General features: G+C 37.5%; 1 protein-coding gene across 1 annotated transcript in view; it reads left to right on the forward strand.

Moving 5' to 3' along the window:
• PPM1L (protein phosphatase, Mg2+/Mn2+ dependent 1L) overlaps positions 1 to 16,347 on the forward strand; it is a 312,845-nt gene that overhangs the window by 177,325 nt on the left and 119,173 nt on the right. The window contains exon 2 of the mRNA XM_077880164.1: positions 14,016 to 14,190. Coding sequence (XP_077736290.1) covers positions 14,016 to 14,190 — 175 coding nt within the window. The remainder of the gene's footprint in view (positions 1 to 14,015; positions 14,191 to 16,347) is intronic.

Consider the following 16,347-nt stretch of genomic DNA (forward strand, 5'->3'; position numbering starts at 1 on the left):
TTTGTAAATGAACATCAATAAATAAATAAATAAATAAATAAATAAATAAATAAATAAATAAAATGAACATCTTCTCTGACTTAAAGAAGAAAAAAAAAGAATAGTATAAGACCCCTAGAAGTGTGATGGCATTTATTTATGTATGTGATTGCAAAAAGGTCAAAATCTGGTGTAAATTCAACACTTGAGAGTGATGTGGAAGGAGAGCGAAGGCTCTTCCAGTTGTGTATACTAAACAAAGTTAGGCAACAGTGTGAAGACTAGGTGAGCAAGACAAAAAATTAAAAATACACGAGGCATTACCTGGGGAGCTCAAGAGCTTGTTGGGGCCTATTGTTGTCCTTAACTTCTTTATAAGGAACCCATGTTAATGAAAAGAAATTCAGAAGCAAACCCCCTCAACAATAGAAAGTTATTTTTGGTTTTATTTGGACAAGTGTAGTGTATATCGCTCCCCTGCATATATGCTCTTCAAAGGACTCAGTGGCCCATATGTACAAGCCCATCTTGAAGCCTTCCCTCCTATAAAATTGCAACTTTTATTCATTTATGGCTCTCATTGACCACATTTTAGAAAATGCATATCAATAAAATAGGCTCTTTTTACTGCCTGTATTGACCTCTTCTTAGCTCTTAACTCCTTTATCCCTTTACCTGTGCACCTTAGTGTTCAGATCTCTGCTCAAGCATTATTCTCTCAGGGAAGCCTCCTTTCTCCCCACTGGGTTGTTCAGGTTTGCTATAACCCTCAAAACACCTTATTCCTCTCCTTAGAGCACTTCTGTTTATATTTATACTTACTTAAGAGACTACATATTTGGTTAGTTTTTGTCTCCCCACCATGAAAGCAAAGACAGGTCTACCTTTGCCCACGATTTATTCCTAGCAACCAGCACAGTGCCGGGCACATAGGAGGCAATAAATATGAATTGAGAGGATGTAGTTCTAGCCCATGACTGCGTGCCTGCTCATCCAGCCCTTGTTGTTTGGGGTTGAAGTAGGACTGGGGAAAGGATGTATTTTTCTCTGTAAGGTCCGTGAACTATTTGCCCATTCAAATTTTAAAATGTGTCATTTTATATTTACATAAGCAGGTGCATTCACTGCTAAATTATAGCTTTGCCACGCAATTAGGTATCCCATTTTCCTCTTGCTAAAATAAGATACCCTTTCAAACTCTGTATGCAAAGTTATGCAACACTGCTGGTGAGGCTGATTTGCTTTCCTTTCTGCCACGTTTTGTTTCCACTCTCCAGGCTTCAAAATTCCACTGGCAGTTCCTGGCAGAGGTCAAGACAGTGTTCTAACCATGCCTGGGCATGGTCAAAAGGCTATCACTGTGTTTTCAAGGTGCTTTGCCACAGGTCATTTTGTGGCCTGTTTCACACAGCTTGCTGAGACTTGCTTGATTGCGCACAAGCTGTTGGAAAAAGGGTTCCAGGTGCTCCTGGCATCAGAAGTACTCAAGGTCAGTTAGCTTGCTTTAGGGAGGGCTCAGCCTTTGAGAGGCTGAACAGATTGGCAATTTTATACAATAAAAAAGGCCTGTGGCAAGGAGGGTAGACAGGCCGTGTGGGAATGTCACTGCATACAGTCAAGGTTTTTACAAGAATTAAAAATATTTACTTGCCAAATTGAGTCCTGGGGGATGCAGCAGGGCTGTTATTGTGGAGGGTCTGATATAGCTTTGGATATACATCAGAATTTGTTGTATAGCTTTACAAAAATATGCATGCATGCCTACACCTTATAAGATCAGAACTCTTAAGGGGTAGAAACTGGTAGGTTTCATGCTTTAGTGAGCTTGTAAAAACATAGCCAAGTTTAAAAAGCAGATTTTAGAGTCCCACCCGAAATATCTTGATTTACTAAATATGGAGCAGAACCCATAGTCTGCATTTTTAAGAAGACATCCCCTGCTGCCATCCCAGGTGGTTCAGAAGCAGTTGATCCTAGTAATACCCCTGAGAAACACTGATCAGGTCCATCCACCAAATTTTATAGAGAAAACTAAAGCCCTGTTCCTAGTGTCCTTTCCATGACTGGATCTAATACGGCTTCCCTGAGACCTGGTTCATGAACTTCATACTCGGGTTCCTAAAATGAGACACTACACAAACACACACACACACACACGTACATATACATAGAGATATGTGTACACACATGTAACATATATGTACATGAGTCATACAACATACATAGAGATGTGTGTACATATACATATAGGTAACATACATACACGAGTCTTTTTATACATATATACATTTGAGTCTTTTTTGCTTTTGTATATTTTTTATTTCTTTTTGTCATCTGTATATGTATGTATGCATAGTGTGTGTGTGTGTGTGTGTGTGTATTTCTGGGAAGAGATCCATTGCTCTTCTCAGATTTTCATTTACATTCAAAATTATACAAAAACAATAAGAAACACTAAGTTTGAGATATAATAGGGGCTGGCTGTGTCCAAACTAGCAGTCCTGTTTCCTGTTGTATTAAATAAAATTTAGTGCTCAAAAACTGTAAACTAGTATGACATTTATATAAATGGCAGAAGAGTGGGAAATGTCAGAGTGATAGAAGGAAACACAATGGGCCTGGTCCTTTTATCTTTTATGTGTGTGATCATATAGAATTAACATTCATAGAGCATTAAGCTTAGTTTTCAAGTACACCCTCTCCACCCTTTTCTCCCAGCATGCCATCAAACTGAGTTTGATGTTAGGGAAACCCATATATGTGAAAAACATGCTTGCTCCACCTGTTAGTTGTTCATAAATTCGTGAGGAGGAAAATAGGTGACTGGAGAGACAGTGCAAGTGGTTGAGAGCTGTGACAGAGGTCCCAACAAAGGATGGTGCTGTGGCAGTACAGGTGAGGAAAACAATAGTTTTTGTTCTGGAAGACTAGTTTTGCAACCTAAGTATGACTCCTATCTGCGCAGGAGAAGTTTTAGAACCATGTACATGCAGTAGATACTACCGAATGCATTTCTTTACTTCCCTAAGTGTGAGATGCAACAGATTAAGGTTGGGGGCAGGGGGGGATATTATTTATTTATTTATTTATTTATTTATTTATGTATTTATGTATTTATTTATGTATTTATTTTTAAGATTTTTACTTATTTATTTGACAGAGGAAGAGCAAGTGAGCACAAGCAGGGGGAACAGCAGAGGGAGAGAGAGAAAAACAGACTCCCCACTGAGTGGGGGAGCCCCACATGGGGCTCAATCCCAGGACCCTGGGATCATGACCTGAGCTGAGGGCAGATGTTTAACCAACTGAGCCACCCAGGTGCCCCAGGTTTGGGTTTTTGTTTGTTTGTTTGTTAGGTTAGCCTCAAAAAAGTTTTGATGGTGGGCCTTGCAAGTGGAGCCAGAGATGGAGAAGAGTAAATTAAACATTAAGATAGTGCAGATTTTTGTGTTTTCCTCCATGCAGAGTTAAATTTCAGAGTAAAAATGTCTGTCTGTCCTGACCTTTACTTTCCCACTTTATGTCTCATTCACAGGAATTTCTCTGGGTGCTTTACTGCTGCTCACTTTACATACCTATATGTAAAAAATGGTTCATTTTGTCCATATTAAGACTGAACATTTCTTAGTGTATTACTCCTTCAGATATTTGCCTTTTGATAGGTGGAGAACTAGCAATAAACCAGTCATCGAAAAAAGCAAAAACAAAAACAAAAACAAAAAACCAGTCATTGAAAGTTCTATGCAGAAAAGAGAACGGTAGAATGAGATAGCTCCTAGTTTCCTGAACAGAAAGATGGATGCTTCTCAACATTTCCAAGGCACATACAAGGAGCTTAAATCTAATACTGGCTTTGAAGGCATTTTTTTAAAGTCATATCAGGCTGGAGACATCAGCACAATTGGCATTGGCCTTGGACTTCCCCACCACCCTGACCATACCTGCTCTTTGGAGGTGATCCCCAAAGAGCCTGACAGGCAGCCGTGAAGCAGAAGCCAAGTGAGGCCCAAGAGGGGTTTTCTGGCTCCAACTGCCAGCCAAGGAACGTTTTGTCTGACTGTGTTTTGGCTGCCTCCCTGGGGGATTGCTCTATTGTTATAGTTACGGAGTTCTTTTTGATTAATAACTCGTGAGTGTTTTATAATTCATTTATAACAGTTGGTCCCATTAGCTTCCTGAATCAACAAGGGCATTTTCAGTTAGCATTCTGCATGGAACTTTCTAGAACACGTTTGGATAGCACCTAGGGAAATTAGTATTTCCCTAAGCCCAAGATTCAGAAATGGAAGGGAATTTTATCAGTAATTAACCATAATTTTCTTTGAAATATACAACATTTTTCTCTCTGTAAACAAACATTACCTTGCTATTTTTCTTCTATAGATCTCAAGTGTACAGAATGTGAAACAGTTCCTTACTTCTTTCTATATTTGCTGAAATGATAGGAACTCACCTATCACAAAAATTTAACAAGACTTCTTTGGTGGAGTGCTGCTTGTTTTCTCAACAGATTTATGAAAAAATCTGCTTGTTGGCTGTTCTTATGTTGCCATCTCTCAGGAGAACACTGCTACGTATGTGTGCTTTGAGAAAAAAATTAAAAGAAGGACCATGGCCTTTATGTAGTCTAATCCCCTGACTCTCTAGACTGTGTGTGTTAACGAAGGGGCAGAGGCTTCCTAATCATCCTTCTGATAGTAGGGAAATAACTTCACCTTTTTTTTTCAGACTGTAAATAGATGAACCTTTTAATCCCTTGGAGTTTGAATGTAGAGTTGACCAAAGTAGTAGGATTAGGAAAATAGACTATGCGGCTAAACAATATTTGATACCTTAGTTAATGATATCTTACTGTGATTCAAGAATAGGGATCTAGAAAAGGAAGGTAATTTGGTTTTTATATACGTAAAAAACAACCATCTGCAGTCTGGGAAGCTGTCATTCAGGGAGTGGAATAGTGAAATTTGAGTTATATTTTCATACTCTGATATGCTTGGTGCTACCACGTGAATAAGGCCTCAGATCAAATATGGATCAGATGACTGATAAAGTTATTAACGGTTTGTCACTTGAAGAATCCCAGGCAAATCATCCTGAATAATCTATAACTTAGCAGTCAGCACCTTTATGATTAAACTAAATGAAAACTTCAATCTCCATTTTAAGTAGGTAATAGGATTTCAGCTCCCTCCCTTGGTGAGTGCTATGCCCTCTGTGGTGGTCATTTTGTCACATGCCTGACTAACATTTGCACATCCCCAGCATAGGTTCTCCAGAGCAATCTCAAATCTCCATAATAAGCCAAGGATTTCATTTCTATACTTCAAGCATAAGCCTGGAACTTTTTCCTGATGCCTTCTCTCTTGGAGGAATCAAATTCACCTTCTTGAGCCGGAATTATGAATTCAGGAGTGCAAGATGGTCCTCTCTGGGATGCTTTTCTTATTTAAATAACCATCTTCCAGGTTCAAAGAGGCAGAGACTAAAAATGGCAAGAAATGAGGCTCTTGGCAGGTGTGCGAGAGAGGAACAACTCTCTTGCCTTATGTCCTCTTTCTGGTGAGCAAGGGCATTCACTCTGACTTGGTTTTAAAGCGCCTGGAGCCAAAGAGCAGTTGTCAAAAGTTAATGATATGTTACCCGAAGAAAGATGGATTCCAAGGTGGACCTAAGTAAATTAACGTGTGATCTGTGTGCTGGCTGCTGCCAAATCAGCACAGGCACATTCACGTCTCTTCAAGGGCAGGCAATCCTTGTCTGCAATAAAAATATTCCTCATTCCCTTCTCTCTTCTATCTTCCCGTGGCACGAATTATGAAGGATCTCCTTTACGGTCTCTCCTTTATCTTGTGAATACCTAGCTATCATTCCTTGGCCACCATTTCCCAAAATTCAGCTTTTCTCTCTACTCAGTACTTGCAGAATTGATTTTCCATCTTAACTCCCTCATATGTCTTTGTCAGCACCAAAGTCCACTTCTCACCTTAAGGCTCATTGGTCAGATGCCAGATCCAGCACCTGTATACAAGATCACTGTTACCTGTGGGTAACATGGGTCCAAGGATCAGCCCTTTTAGTCTCTTCTGATCCCCAGTTTTAAAAGCCTGTGTTCATTCATAATGAACACTCATCCAAAGCAGTAGCCCTCTGTGTTCCAAATGAGGCATATATGTGGCATAAATATAAACTGAACTATACTCCATCTTATTTGCCCCATTCATGTCAATGGAGGATTTCTTTTAGCCAAATTACAATTGTTATGTGTGTGTGCATGTGCACGCTTGCATTAAGGAAAACAAAAGGAGAATGGTAAATTTATAGTCAGAGAATTTGAAAGATATTAAAATTCTGAAACTTCTTTTTTATTTATTTATTTATTTATTTATTCATGAGAGACACAGAGAGAGAGAGAGAGGTAGAGACACAGGCAGAGCGAGAAGCAGGCTCCATGCAGGGAGCCGACGTGGGACTCGATCCCAGGTCTCCAGGATCAGGGCCTGGGCCGAAGGCAGGCGCTAAACCGCTGAGCCATCCAGGGATCCCCTGAAACTTCTTTTTATCTTGGCAAAGCATACTCCAGCCCATCCTTGAGGCAAAAGTGGCTATGTCTTTTTAAGATGCATTTTCAGATTCTGTAATCTGAGGATCTCATTTGTTAATTTTTCAACATTGCTTTGAAATTGGGTCTTTACATCAGGGCTTTATGACAAAGATCATTACAAACTTAATGATAAAGGCTATTCTTTGGAGGGGCCACTTGACTGGCTCAGTAGGTGGAGGATGTGACTCTTGATCTAGTCAGGATTGTGAGTTCAGGCCCCACGTTGGGTGTAGAGATTACTTAAAAAAAAAAGATCTTTAAAAAAATCCATTCCTTGGTTTCAAAAATATCTTCTAAGTAAGAATTTATTGAGTTTAGAGGGAGCTTTCTTTTTTTTGAATACCATACCTAAAATTTTTAAATATACAATTACATGTGATAAACTAAGTCTGAGAATTGGTAATAAGATAGAATATTTGATTAGAAAGGAAAAGGCAAAAAATTTAAAACTCCCAAAGCTATGAACTATGCAGTATTAAATAAAAATTGTAAAGTACACTTTCATCAATGATATCAGAAGCTTGAATCTGTCTGTTAAAGTTCAAAATGGATAGTAACTTGAACTCTGCAAAATCTCTGAGAAAAATACTGTAAGTGACTTGAACATAGGTCTAATTTGCTTGCAATCTTTCTCTAATGGGGGCTTTATTAGAATTTAATTCAATATCATCTAGTATCTTTTCTTGAAAATAGCTTTTGCCTCCCTAGAACTTGTAACCAAAGTTATTCGTCTGGTATTTTTCTTTAGAATTCTATTAAAAAAATCTAATACTTTCTCCTTGTGAGGTGGTGGTGGAGGTGGATAGTCTTCAGGCTTATAGTTCAGTGTTCAAAAGTAAGTTTATTCTGTTTCACTTATTCAATTTTCCCTCTCAATATCACTACCTCATCTTTAGTTTCCAATTTTGCAACATGGAAGCCATTTTACATGTTTTTATTCCCATCTATCACCAGGCTTGGTTCAAGTGCCCTTTTGTTTTCTTCTCAGGGGCTTTATCCCAGCTTGGGGCTGCTTTACCTTAAAAAGAAATGGCCACAGTATGCATCGCCTTCTTTTTTCAAAAATTGATCTTTTTCTCTTTTGGCTCACAAATGATTGGTGTTTCCTGCTCCACCACTCATTGCAGAGCCAGGGATAAATTACTTAACCTCTCTGAGTCTGTTTCCTCATCTGTAGAAACCTATCAGGGTTATTGTGAGGATTAAATAAGGGAATACACATAAAGCATTTACCTCAGTGCCTGGAACATAGAAAGTGGGCAAACGTTTCCTACCATTTTTATTTTTGAAAATTTGGAAAATGCAGAAAACTACATAGAGAAAAAAATTAATATCCCCTGAACTCTTACTACTCTGAAATAACTGTGATCAATATTAATATAGTTCAGCCAATTTTTTCCTCACACATGTAGTATACAAACTGCTTTGTAATCTGCTTTTCATTATGAACATTTCCACAGATAATTTAGTGTTCTTTCATAATATGATTTTGAATAGCTGCATTATATTCCATTGCATGGGTGCCTCATAATTGAGTCAACCAATTTCAAGACCGATTTCATTATCATGAATAATACTTTGATAAACATATTTACACCCAAATCTTCAGGCTCATCTTTAACTTTTTTCTTAAAATAAGTTCCTAGAAAAGCAAGTACTGTAGGTAAAAGCTAGAAAGCATTTTAAAATTCATATTACATTTTTTCATTTGCTGTCCAAAGAGATTGTCCAATTTATACACCAACCACAATATAGAAGGCCAGTTTTCCTTTCCTTCAGACTTCTTACTTATCTCTTTAATTTTATTCAGTTGCATTTTATTTCTAATTAATTATTTTTTTAGAGAGAGAAAGAGCAGGAGAGAAGGGGGCAGGGGGAGACACACACACACACACACACACACACACACACACACACACACACAGACTCTTAGCAGACTCCACACCCAATGAGGAGCCTGACATGTGGCTCAGTCTCACAACTGTAAGATCATGACCTGAGCCGAAATGAAGAGTTGCATGCTTAACTGACTGAGCCACCCAGGTCCATTTTAAATGAGTCCACCCCCTCAAGTCCATTTTAAACTCAGTTCCAGCCACAATCTTTCTCAAATAAGATGTGATCATTTATTTCACTCTAAGATGTTCAGTATTTCCTGTTACTAACTGCTACAAATCAAAACACCCTGGTTTAACAGTGAGTTAAAACTTCTCCAACTGCCGAGTTCTCTTTTACCTTAGTTTTTACCAACTCCATTTCTTAATATTTCTTCCTCTGAACTCACATTCACTACTTTCTAGATTGCTTTTCTTTTCTCCAATAAAAGTGCCTCTTACCTCAACAATGATCTTTAAACTCCAGTGATTTCCTGATTCTTTTCTTGGCCCTGCTCCTTAATTTTTCTCCCTAGAGGCCATTCAGCACTTAATATGGCTCATATATTAAATAAATATGTTAATTTATCTTGAGAGTCATGCTTTTTTTTTTTTATTGGTTTGTGAAGTGTGTTTTTCCAGTATTTCACGTGTGTTTTATTTGCACATTAAGCTTGCAGGTACCTTTATGGCAGAAGTTTGTTCTCCCAGCAGCAGGGCTGATGCACTTTACTTGGCAGACACTCAATATGTTGGAATTGGCTGGCTGACAGGTTTTTAAGATGAATTGTGAAGCATTTAGGTATCTTTTAAAATACTTTGCACCCTCCCCCATTCTTTCATATATATTGATTATTTCTTAAAGAACAAACCACTGTAATAGTACATAGTTTTTTAGCCTAATGACCAGTATCAGCATTCTACCTACTAGGTTCCCAAATTTAGGCCCTTAGTCATTCTGCTTTTCTTTTATCTTTTTGAGTGTTTTTTTTGTTTTGTTTTGTTTTGTTTTGTTTTTGTTTTTGTTTTACAGGGTCTGCTCTGGCCCTTTACTGTCTTACAGACTGAAGTTGGCATGTATACAACTTCCGTAAGAAGATACATTGGCTGGGCACATTCTGTGTCCTACCTCACAAGCTTTTAGTTCATCTTTCCGGCTGTTAACCATCTTCTCATGTGTAACCTGGGGAGCCGAGGAACTCCATATCTTCCATTTTCTGCCCTGAGGCTTCTCTGCCACCAGCTGAACAGGCACAAACTTGAGCTTATAGGCAGAGTGAACCTCTGCAAGGCAGCCCTTAACTGAGGGGCCCCATTGGGAAGTACAGTCTGCATGACACCTCACAGGGTCCCTAAGTAGAAGCAAGCTCATTGTCCAATGAATTGAAACAGATAAGGATGGAGAAGATCAAACAAGTATGAAGAGGACATTAAATATAGCTTTGTATGTGAAGTACATAATTTGCTATTTTGGCATATAAATAATGATTTGGGTTTAAGCTGCTTACTTTCCTAAAATAATGGCATCAATGATAATTAAAAAGTAAGTGTAGTACCATTTGCTGGTGGAAGATGACTCCCAGGCTCTATCTGGAATCATGAAAGCAAGTTTGGAATGTAGGCAAAGAATTATGAGCTGTCAGAAGATTTTCTCCAAAGGCTATCTCAAAGTACCTGATTCTTGGATATAGTCAAGATATTAAATTTCTTTGGTGCAAAGCACTGAAGCAGATATTGGGGGAATTCAAGGATGTATAAGATACAGTTCTTATGTCAGCCAAACTGGAGAATTAAAATACTTACCTCTATACAAATACCTGTATAAATACTTGAAAGGCTGTTGGTTGTTGTTAGGTGTGTTCACTAACAGAATTTGTAGCATTTGAACCAAACGTTCAAGGATGTGGAGGACTGGCCCAAACCAGGAAGTTGTGTACTTTCATTGAAAGTTACTCTGGGGCAGCCCGGGTGCCCAGCGGTTCAGCGGTTTAGCGCCGCCTTCAGCCCAGGGCGTGATCCTGGGGCCCTGGGATCGAGTCCCACGTCGGGCTTCCTGCATGGAGCCTGCTTCTCTCTCTGACTGTGTCTCTTGCTGCCCCGCCCCCCCCCATGAATAAATAAATAAAATTAAAAAAAAGAACATACAGAATGGTAATGGCATAAATTGTTGAAAAGTATAAAGTACCACACAAATGTAAGATATTGATAATGGTAATAATATTATTGTTTCTGAATTGGTTAATTATAAGAACATGCAATTTAGGATTTAAGCTTCCAGTAGCACTTTTCATTGATTAAAGAATAGATAAGTAATCTTAAATTTTAATTTAATTTTTCACTTTTTTAGAATTCCAATGAAAATTTTAAATGTAAATTTTTCTTTGTATTATCTATCACTTGTAGAATAATTACAATCTCAGTTAATAAGATGACAGCCTGGTTTTGGATTAAGATATAATTGACATATTAGATTCAGGTGTACAACATAATGATTTGCTATTTGTATATGTTATGAAATGATCATCACAATAAGTCTGATTAACATCTGCCACCACACACAGTTACAAGTTCTTTTCTTATGATAAGAATCTTTAGGATCTATTCTCTTAGCAACTTTCAAATATACAATACAGTATTATCAACTGTAGTCACTATGCAAAACATTATATCCCCAAGACTTATTTATTTTATAACTGGAAGTTTGTAAATTTTAACTACCTTCACCCACCAATCTGTTTTCAGCATCTATGAGTACAGTTTTCTTTTGTTTTGTTTTAGATTGCATATATAAGTGAGATCATATGGTAGTTGTATGACAGCCTCTTTTTAAACATAGGTTCAAGCTTGAACAAACGTAAGTTTTTAACTGCCATTTGAATACATTTAGAACATTACCTTGGTATAAAGGTGATTTCTTGAAAGATCTTAACAGAATCTAGTATTTTGCTAGAGTTGCTTTCCTTCTTTTCCTCTTAAAAATCTTTCCCAACAGAAAGAACCCCATGCATGAAGTTATACTGTTTTAGAAATGAAATGTCAGGGTCCCTGGGTGGCTCAGTTGGTTAAGCATCTGACTCTTGCTTTCGGCTCAGGTCATGATCTCAGGGTTGTGAGATCAAGCCCATGACTGGCCTGGCACTCCAGTGCAAAATCTGCTTGTCCTTCTCCCTTTGCTCCTCCACCTATTCTCTCTCTCTCTCTCTCTCTCTCTCTAAAATAAATAAATGAAATCTTAAAAAAAAAAAGAAATGCCAAAATATAACTCCTATATAGTAAAAAGATATAGACTCTGTCCAAAGACCTACATCATGATTTTAATTAGAAAAGTAAATCAGTAGATATAATCAGAAGGAAATGTGTATACTTTCAGTAATAGGGAGTATACCAATACCTATAAACTGTACATTTTAAATTACTTCTGGTACCTCATAGATTATCTCCAGGGGAAAAAAATTACAGACAGATGTTACACTGAATAGCAAGGTAGTATGAGTCTAAGAATAGTTATTCAACTGTGTGTCTCTTCCTTTTCCAGTGTCAGGAGAAAATTGTTATTAAATTCTAGAATTAAATATGCTGTGCTAATGTTCTGAGTCCATTTACATTTCATGGAATAATTTTATTTGTTCTGCACTAGCTGGCTGGCAAGGAAATTGAACAATGTTTGGTGATATTTTAAAATTGTAATTTCATCAACAACTGACTTATGAAATCTAAATGTAAATCTGGAAATAAAAAGTGTTGTGTGCTATATTTGACCACTCTGAGGACTGATCTATAACTTTTCCTCATCATTTCCCGGTAGGCCTTCCTGGGAGGTCAATTGTCATTGTTCTGGCAAGCTTCTCTTCATCTTAAATTGTACTAACATTTAAAAGGAAAACTCTGAAGGTCACAGAAAAACATTTTAAGATCATTCTTAGAAATTACAATAGTAAGAGCACTGAAACAATACAGAAATGTGGGGAGTAAAAAGTGAGTATGTTCTGCAATTGGAATATAGCCCTCAATATCTTCTCCCACATGTATGATATTACAGAATAGCACATATACGTATGTGTATGCTTTCCATGAAAAGGATATACTGTGACTGGTATTCTGTGACTTTGTTTTTTAATCTTAACAGTAATACCATGACATTCTTCCTTGCTGGTACCTATAGACCTATCTCATTTTTTTCCAAGGGTATAGAACATGCTGTTTGATAAAAAAAAAAAAAAACACACACACAACAAACCCCTGTTGATGAGCATGTACAGTATATATGTCTGTGGGTGTGTTTAACTCAAACTTGTCTTAAATTATGCAATTAATAGCTATATGGGAATTTTTTTAAAATATTAAACTATGTGGAGGGGTCTTCTAGGCACTGCTAGGCAGTCCTTCTTAACAGTTTCTTTTATTTACATTTCCAAGTGGTTGTGAGTATAATTTTAAACAATATATGTATGCCTTTATTTATTTTATCAACTTCAGACTTTATGCATGTGATGCAGGGCCATACTGCAAGGAGATGCCAAACTCTTGGCATTCTTAAAAGGGGTGTTTTAAGAATTTCAGAATTCCCCTGATTCATACATGCCTCTCTATCATTTAATTTCTCTCTTAAAGTTCTGTTTAACTTTTAGCTATGATTCTCAACTGAGAGGGAGAAGAGTATGCTTTCTCCAGCCCATCAGCAGAGCATATCAGAATCTTTGGGGAGGTCTTTTTCAAAGTACGCATGCTTTCCTTCCTACCTTAAATGGAAGCATGCTTACTTGGTTGAAAAATCACTGCATGTAATTTCAGAGGTTACTCATCTGGAGGCTTTGGGCAGATTTTGTAGCAGAGAAAAAACAAGTTAAGAATGATGTGTGTGTGTGTGTGCGTGCACATAAGAAATAAATATATATATATATAAAGAAATGAAATTTCTTATAAGAAATTAAGAAATTTCTTATTTCTTATATATTTATAAGAAATATATATATATATATATATATATTTTTTTTTTTTTAAGTGGTAAACAGTTTAAGGAGCATCATTGTCTTAGATCTCTTCATTCTCTGTTTATCCCATTATTCCATCATCAGCCCCAGCAGAGCACTCTCCTTTCTATTCACTTCATAAGAGTTCCTATGAAGCATTAATGAGCGTAGAACATCAAAGCAGAGATGTGGATCTCATAGCATAGGTGGGCTCACTGCTGAGATAAGTGACTAGCTTCTACATTCTAGACAAGGGCAAGTGAGATTTATATCCAATAAATAGGATAAAATTATGATCATGGAGCCTTCAGAGTTCAGTGGAATAGTTGAAACTGAGTATTAACTCGTTGTATGCCAAACCAAATCCATCATCTCTCATACCTTTAAACCTGGTGGAAAATTCATGCAGCTCTGTGAGTCTATTTGAATATCCATACTTAGTAGAATGGACTCTAAAAATGACAACGACGAGGATATGCTTGTCCAAAGCATTGATTCCGCAGTGCTTTGAGTTTTCCCTACAGCACGTGAGGGGAAGGAAAAGCCTAAGATGAAAAATACTAATGGGTTTTCTATCTGTTTTAACTGCAGACTGCAGCTGAATATGTAAAATCAAGACTCCCAGAGGCTCTTAAACAGCATCTTCAGGACTACGAGAAGGACAAAGAAAATAGTGTTTTGTCTTACCAGACCATCCTTGAACAGCAGATTCTGTCAATTGACCGAGAAATGCTAGAAAAATTGACTGTATCCTATGATGAAGCAGGTATGTTTGTCTTTACACACACACACATACACTTTTTTTCTCCTTGCAGAAGTGTCTTTATAGACTTTGGTTACAATTAGGCCCTTTTCTGAGGTAGAAGATGAAGGGCAGACTGGATTCAAAGTTATATAACATGGATTAACAGTAAGTTTTTTCTCTGAAGCTTTAGTATCAAAAATTTCATCAAGAGATTTCTAAAAATGGCTCTTAAATCAAATCCCTCTAAAATTTTTGCTCTTTTTTAAATGGAATTTTTCTGGCCTTTCATGAACCATGTACTCTTATTGATTTAATCGTTTAAAGTGTCACTTCAGTTTTGGATACCAACTAAAAACTTTTACATCGATAATCCCAGGATTGTTATTACTTCAAGTATTATTTTTTAATTTCAGAGATTTTTTTTCTTTTTCTAAAGAGGTACCTTTTTTCCCCTTGAAGTTTCAAGGTAAACTTCAATTTCTTTTCCTTTACCTCCTCTCATGAATTCCCACCCCTAATACCACATTGGAGGCTTTGGCTTACTACCTGCTTTAAGTTCATCCTATTTAAGGGAATTTCTTAATAAAGGCATGGACAGACTTCCTTGTAACACCATTTTAATTTAATATAAGGTCTGTCAGCTAAAGCCCAATTTTAATGAAACCAGTACACTATTACCTGGATTTTTAAATCTTTAATAAAATTACACTTAGGAGAAATACCCAGATTAAAATTGTCATTACTTGCCCCTTACTCCCCCTAAATGGAGGAAAATATAGGAAAATCGGTTGCTAATGGTCAAATGTTGATAATATCAATCCCCATTTCAATATCAGGAACTTCTGTCTCTGGTTTCACAAGGAAGTTGTTACTTTGCATTTTATTTTCTTCCTCATGATCTAAGCAGTCTCAGTGCTGACATTCTCAACATTTGATTTCAAGCTTGAATAGCAAACAGAAGAGCAAATATAAAAAGCAAACATTATGCTACCTATGTCTAAGCACTACAGGAATTTTCGAGTTGCCAATCTGCTGCCATTTACATTTTGCCCTCTAAACCCTTTACATCCCTGTTAGAATCTACATTTCTAGCCCAAGACATCTCTACTCTCTTTCTCTTTTGCTTATTAATTTTCCAGACACATTGGCTTTCCTCTGCCTGTTGGGTGGTTGGTTATTTGATCTCTGTATTTGTCTTGTTTTTAACATTCTTTTCTTTGGACTTCACATTTGTCTCCTCTCTCATCCCTGATGAAATAAAGTAAGGCTATGATCAGCCCAATCAAAATAATATAAATATTCATAGAATCTCAGAGATCATAGAACTCGTAGCCCACCCACTTCCTGTTCCCATAACCATTTTATGCTGAGAAAGCTGGGACCCACAGACCTGCCTGAAATCACATACTTAGATGTAGAGCTGGGACTCCAGCCTCCTAATTACTAATCAAGCTGGGCTTTCACTGCACTCAGACAGGTTCTCATTCCCTCAGAAGGCATTTGTGGAATGCATAGCAATATCCTAGGTAGTTGGAAGAAAGAGGAAAGAGTGTTGAAAAGAGGGGGAGGAATCTGAGATGCAGAAAATACAAATCTTGCTTAAAGTCTAGCTGGGGAGCTGAAACATCTGTGTATGACTTCTGGAAAACAATGCCTGAGGCTCCATAATGATGACAAACTATCAGAGGTAGGCTGAGGGATGTGGAGTAAAGGGATAGTGAAAGTGGCTCAGATTTTCAAAGGTATTCTTTTGGGACCAACATTAGTTTAAACCCTGAAGTACAAATCATGAACGTGGTTTTATGAAGAGAAGAGAGACATAGTCTGTGTGGATGACGGGGCTCAAGTGGACACGGAGGTGGTAATGACCATCAGCCTCAGCCTCTTCCCACTCAATTTTACCTTCTTTGGGAATAATTTTCCACTCACCTGCACTGTTGTGAAGCAACTACTACTCTGCATAGAGACACTTATCCGTGGACTTTAGGGGCAAATACTTTGGGATGGGATTTGTCAGTAAAGCCTGCAGTGTGAAGCAGTGGAAGGCATACAGGGTCAGAAGCTGGAGATCTACATTAGGGGACTTTCCTCTGGCTTAATACTGGTGTGAGCTTTAAGCAAATTCATCTCATAGAGCCTCTGTTTCTGCATCTATAGGGTTGGGCTAGTAATTACTCA

This window comes from Canis aureus, chromosome 31 (genome assembly GCF_053574225.1).
Source record: "Canis aureus isolate CA01 chromosome 31, VMU_Caureus_v.1.0, whole genome shotgun sequence".
Taxonomy (NCBI): domain Eukaryota; kingdom Metazoa; phylum Chordata; class Mammalia; order Carnivora; family Canidae; genus Canis; species Canis aureus.